This window comes from Centruroides sculpturatus, unplaced genomic scaffold (genome assembly GCF_000671375.1).
Source record: "Centruroides sculpturatus isolate CEXI.00-Female unplaced genomic scaffold, Cexi_2.0 scaffold64, whole genome shotgun sequence".
Lineage (NCBI taxonomy): Eukaryota > Metazoa > Arthropoda > Arachnida > Scorpiones > Buthidae > Centruroides > Centruroides sculpturatus.
Window position 1 is genome coordinate 90,468 of NW_019384335.1, and position 6,783 is coordinate 97,250.

The 6,783-nt window shown below is 32.9% G+C and overlaps 1 protein-coding gene across 1 annotated transcript; it reads left to right on the forward strand.

Annotated features, from left to right (window-relative positions):
• The first annotated feature begins 1,885 nt into the window (after positions 1–1,885).
• Positions 1,886–4,500, forward strand: LOC111631517. The gene has a single exon (XM_023375775.1). It carries the CDS (start codon positions 1,957–1,959, stop codon positions 4,498–4,500), a length of 2,544 nt encoding a protein of 847 aa, XP_023231543.1. The 5' UTR covers positions 1,886–1,956.
• The last annotated feature ends 2,283 nt before the right edge of the window (positions 4,501–6,783 follow it).

A 6,783-nucleotide genomic window follows, 5' to 3' on the forward strand; every position in this document is an offset into this window, starting at 1 on the left:
ATGAGCATTACCCTGTGTGACTAACCAAACAATTCCATTGCTTTCCTTTCCTTTTAGCTCCATCATGGGACCAAAGAAAATTTCCAGAGCCAACAGCCCTTCAAATGCCATGTTAAATGTTCATTTATTCTTTACATTAGCCTTTTATATTCATTTTATATTAATTTCTTATTGTTTTTAGTATTAAACATTATACAGGGCAGGGGTGGACAACAGTTTTTGCCCCCAGGCCGAATTGGAAAGAAAACTTTTTCCACGGGCCGAACCAGAGACTGCCCTAAGATTTTGAGGTGGTGCGAGATCTCATTATGGTGTCACCCTGTAGAGACTAAATTGTAGATAGAGATTAGAGATACATTTTTCACATTATCATGCTTTATCAATATTCTACACTGTACTTATGAGATTTGTAATGGAGGGTTAACTCTAAATGCACAATGAGTTGTTGACGTCAGAATTTTTTATTGAGCTACTCAGACTTGAGTAGCTAATATTGAAAGATTGATCACGAGCCACATAAATTCATTAGATGGGCCGTATGTTGGCCATGCCTGATATAGGGTGTCCGAAAAGTCTCCATACAGTGACACAAATCAAGCTCACCAGTGGCTAAATAAATAAAACCATTGAACACTGGTAGTTGGAATGATCAACTACCAGTGTTCAATGGTTTTATTTTTAAGGTATTGGTTCATGCCTGACCAACCATGCACTGTTCTGGATTCAGTTTCCACATAGGAAGTCCTGCTAGAAGTTACCCCATTGGTAGATCATCCATATGTTCTGTTGTCTTATTCTGTCAATCCACTGACATAAATCTTAATACAGACATTTTAATGTTTTGTGAATAAAGTTACATTTCACCTTTGTATGTATGGAAACTTTTGAGACACCCTGTATTTATTCTCTATAAAATGTGTATTGATATGTATTTTAGAGTTTCTAGAACGAATTAATTGCAGGACTTAATGAAGCACATGCAGGAAAGATACTACTTCCATTTTTCAATACACACCACAGTTGAATTTAAATCAAATTAATTAATAAAAACAGCATGTAATAAAAATGGCATTCAAGAATGTGTGTTTAAAGGTGCTTAAGTCAAATTAATTAAGAAAAATTTATTATTTCTGATTAGTACATAATGTATTTAACAGATCTGGGGAACAGATTAATTCATTCAACTGTGACGTGTATTGAAAAATGGTAGTAGTATCTTTCTTATGGGAAAATTTGTTTAAGTTTTTAGAACAACTTTTAGGAACAAATTATGTTCAAAAACAAAGGTTTCACTGTATTGATAATTAGAGAAAAGATTTGAAGGTGCACCTTTCCAAACAGCACCTTTCCAAAAATAGAGCTGTTTTCATATAGATAGTTCAAGATATATATTTTAGGGCATGAAATGAAGCAACATGAACACGCCATGTTTCTTTTTGCGAGATTAGCACATTTCTCTCCCCTTTACCCTACTCTTTAACACTAATACTTTTTCCTCACTTTTCTGTGTTTTTAAAACATTGGGCAGAAAAATAAATAAATTATTTTCACTCTTCTTGAACAGATACATAAAATCCCATATCATTATTTTGTAGAGCAGATCAAGTGCTATAAAATGGTTTATTCACCATTTTGTATCCCCAATAGTTTCCAAGATAATAGCGAGGTTGAGGTCAAAGTTTTAAATGCAAAAACGTCTATGTCGGACGTTCAGCGCTGCTTTCCTGAAAGCCTATAAGTTTGAAAATGGTAAATAAAAACCAAAACCTTTAAACAATCCAGCAAATCGATGAGTTATCTTGTCATTGGGCGTTAAGGGGTTTTAATTAAAAACGCTTTCGAATGCTTTAAGTGATCATCCTCAGTTATCATTTTNTGAAGCAGTTAGCGATTGATGAGAGTGTAGAGTTTCCGAGAGCCTCAAAAATAGTATTGCGAGATTTCTATGTGGATGACATGTTGACTGGCGTAAACAACTCTGAAATGGGTAATGAACTGATTAATGAATTAATTCAATTATTAGATAGAGGTGGATTTGAGCTCCACAAATGGTTTACAAGTGAACCATCTATATTAAAGGATGTGCATAGCGGTTCGTTAGATGACATGTCTCATACAACTAGTGGAACTAAAGTGATAAAGATTTTAGGTCTAGAGTGGCATCCCAGAGAAGATATTTTCAGATGTAACTTCGAGTTCAAACATCATCAGTGCAAGTCAACTAAGCGAACAATTTTGTCATCTATTGCGAGGTTATTTGACCCATTGGGTTGGATTTCCCCCTTTGTAATATTAACTAAGATGTTACTCCAAGAAATCTGGAGGCTTAAACTATCTTGGGATGAACCTGTGCCTCCGTCTATTGATCATAATTGGAAGATTATTTGTAAGGAATTAGGACAGTTGAGGTCTATTCAAATTCCTAGAAAAACACTGCTACCTAATTACACGACCGTTGATCTACATGCATTTTGTGATGCATCAGAGAAGGGCTACGGAGCAGTTGTTTACGTGCGATCATCAGATGAATCTAATGTTTGGGTTAGACTACTAACATCGAAGACTCGTGTAGCACCGTTAAAACCTATTTCAATTCCAAGGATGGAATTATGTGCAGCAGTTTTATTAGTTCATTTGGTGCAAGCAATACAAGGTGCATTTCAGATTAAGATAAATTCTATATTTGCATGGAGTGATTCAACCATAGTGCTTTCTTGGTTAAGGGCTGATCCTTGTAGGTGGCAAGTATTCATCGCCAACAGAGTATCAGAAATACAATCTATTTTGCCTGCGGAAAATTGGAATCACATTGACGGAAACAAAAATCCTGCAGATTGTGCATCACGTGGTCTCTTACCTTCAGAACTTGTAGAACATGACTTATGGTGGAATGGCCCAGAGTGGCTGATGTCCAATGACATCCCATTCACCAAGAATATACCTATTTGTGAGGCAGCATTAAGGGAGGAGCGTAAACATGCTACTTGTAGTGTTAGCACAAGCATAGAAGAGCTGCCTGTCATTAGTAAAATATCATCATTTGTAAAACTTCAACGAATCTTGGCGTGGTGCCTAAGATTTATAACAAATGCAAAATTATCACCTCCTGATAGGATCTATGGGCATCTTACAACCAAGGAATTAAGAGAAGGTTTAATCTGCATCATCAAAAATGTTCAAACAATAAGCTTTTCGGAAGAAATAAAGTGCATTCAGTCTGGGAAATCGTTGCCAAAAAGTTCCAAAATAAACAATCTATGTCCATTTTTAGATAATGATAATATATTAAGAGTTGGAGGCAGATTGCAGAATTCCACCCTCAATTTTTATAAGAAACATCCTGCAATACTGCCTGCTAAACATTATTTGACTAAATGTATTTTAACCTACTTTCATAGGAAATATCTACATCTTACCGGACAGGCTTTATTATATCAAGTAAGACAGATGTTCTGGCCTTTAAATGGAAGATCACTCTGCAGAAAGGTTGTTCATGAATGTATTATTTGCTTTAAGGCTAAACCAGTTGTTTCTCAGCAACGTTTAGGTAATCTACCTTATGAGAGAGTGAACCAAAATTATGTGTTCAACTGTACAGGAATTGACTTTTGTGGACCATTTCTCATAAAATATAAGAATCAAAGAAGAGGTACGTATAATAAAATTTATGTGTGTATCTTTATCTGCTTGGTGACTCGAGCCATACATCTTGAAATAGTATCTGATCTCACATCTGATTCATTTATTGCAACATTAAAGAGATTTTTCTCGAGACGTGGTAAAAGTGCCAAATTATTTACGGATAATGCAAAAACATTTATTGGAGCCCAGGCAGAATTGAAACAATTGTACAATATGGTAAATAAGCCAGATGAAAAATTGGCTAGTTATTTGTCATCAGAAACCATTCAGTGGAACTTCAACCCCCCTAGAGCCCCAAACTTCGGTGGATTGTGGGAGGCAGGAGTTAAATCGTTCAAGTATCACTTAAAAAGAGTTGTAGGTGGTACAATCTTGACATTAGAAGAGTTTCTCACCATCACCAATCAAATCGAGGGAATTTTAAACAGTCGCCCCATTTCCCCGTTATCAGTGGATCCAGATGATCTTGAGGTATTAACACCTGCTCATTTCATTATAGGTAGACCAATTGACACGCTACCAGATATTGATCTCAAATCTCTATCAGATAATAGACTTTCACATTGGCAACGTGTAACAAAAATGACGCAAATCATTTGGAAACGGTGGACTAATACATATTTAAATAATTTACAACAACGGAATAAGTGGATGATTGAAAGAGAAAATATTAAAATAGGGACATTAGTCATTATCAAGGAAGATAATATACCTATCTTTAAGTGGTTAGTGGGAAGAATTACAGAAGTTTTCCCAGGGTCTGATGGTAAAGTAAGAGTTGTAAGTGTAAAAACAAAAAATGGTGTATTTAAACGCAGTGTATNTGGATACTCACTTTTGTTCCCAAATTGTTATTGAATTTTCACGTTCAAACTAATCGATTTTATCGTTTTAAAAAAATTAATAACGTAACTATTTTTACGTTAAATTGTATGTTTATTTTTATTTTAAAAATGTATAAAAATTCCTTGAAAACTTTTAATATTACAACAATAATAAATTGTTCCGAAGAGAATTCGCCTAACTCTGAAACAGTAAGGTAAACGTTTATTGTGGTAATGTCGCTTAAAAACTAGACAACCGATTAAATTCTGAAAATTGATTAATTATCGATCTCTAGAGAGTAAAATTTGTCATAGAAGTATAACTAAACACAATATACAAGCTTAGGTAATTACCGATATGTGGTCCAATGGACTTTATTGCCTCTGGGGTGACATTTCATGAATTACAGAGTACCACGCTCGAGTCCATTGGTGTGAGCCACCATCCTGTAATACAGTTTACAACTGGTGTGGAAAGCTATTTATCACATTGAAACATTTCTGTATCATTGTGATAATGTTTACTTTTCACAGACCATATCTTTGGGTAAGGGCGTGTATCTAACATTATAATATAATTACAGTATTACCGTACATTTCACTATATTTTCTACAACATCTTCCATAGTTTCTCGCTTGCAACACGATATCTTAACGACTAAGATAATAGTTCTTTTTATTATCTTTAATACATGGAGAGAACTTTTATTGTTTCAAGATACTTTGCGGATAAGGTAGGAAATTACATTAGCAAACACTAAATATAATCATTATTATCTCCTCTTTATATTTATGAATTAAACATTTTGTTTATGTAGGATCATACGCGATCAGACGTTAATTAAATAGAACTTAATATTTTTAAAATGAAGAAAGGAACTTCGAAAAATTTTATTTTATTCTACTGTAAAATTAAGAATTTAAAGTTCGTTTACGTGTTTTAAGTGTTAATTAAAACTAAAGTTTAGCTGATTGTCTCACATAACTTACGTAATAAAAGTATGAAATAAAAAATAAGTATATTTTTAATAAACCTTACATTACAAAAATGTAAGGTACATTTTATTAAAAGAAATCTTTTTATCTGAAAATACATTTTTGTGTTTTAACGAGCAATTATTTATTGTTACAATGCCGGGCTAATATTTTAATAATATTTTAATTTTAAAAAATCATATGACTTCCTGTCTAGCTCGGAAGTTTGCGTATAGTTAATAGTTAACCGGGCCTCATACCCCTAAGCTTTTTATATCTGATGTAAATTTTAGTGGCGTCTTACCCCTGTACGTCATACTTTTCCTCTTAAAGATGACTCGCATAACTGTATATTTCTAATTTCGTTTAAGAAAAAACATTTGAATTGAAATCAAATGTAGTTTTCTTATTGGGCTGCAATTTAAAAAAAAAATTGTAGACCTGAAATTCCCACTGTCGTCCGTTCGTCCTTTCGACTGTCTTTCCTTAATCTCGAGAACGGAGTTAGATAGATGACCAACACGACTCTATTCTTATCGGAAAAGTTTGAAATACATGGGCAAGACACTACTATGAGATCCAGAGCATATATTTTAAATTAATTAATTAAAAACATGATTAAAAATTGCAGCCAGGCATTGCGATGATATCACAATAAATAATTGCTCGTTGTTTAAGTAAAAATTAATGTTAATGTACTATTAAATGATTTAAAATGTCAGAAATCTTGTAGCTTTGTCAGCAAAATGTTTTAAAGAAAGTAAGCTGTAAGATTTATCGGATATTTTAATAAGTTACACAAATAAAATAATATATACGTGCAAATTGCATACTAATTTTATTTCTTTCCAAACATTTTCACGCCATTTCAATGAATGTATAGCATTATTGTAACTGTTTCAAACTTTATTACAATTCTCTTCGGTGAATACCTACAAACTTTAATGGTTGAAAGTAGTTTCGTTCGTCAGTAACAGCTTCCACACTTCAGATGTATTCGAAGTAGAAACCATTTAAGCGCTTTGTGATTACGCGTTAGAAACAGTGCGATCGAATTCCTTAGAGTAGAATTCTTGAGACTAAAGTTTTAAGTTTAAAAAATTTCAACGTAACTGATAGAGGAAATGGAGGAAAAAAACTATAAAATTATTTCCCACATCTCCTCCTTTCTTTCTTTTCTAAAGCTTTGTAAATTTGAAAAAAAAAACTTTTACAAAGAAATGATACTAAGGAAAGAAAATAAACTTTAAATCATTTTATAAAATTTAATAGTATAAAATTGAATGAATGTAAAATTTTATTTTGATATTTTAGCTTTTGTTTTATTCGATAATAATTTAAA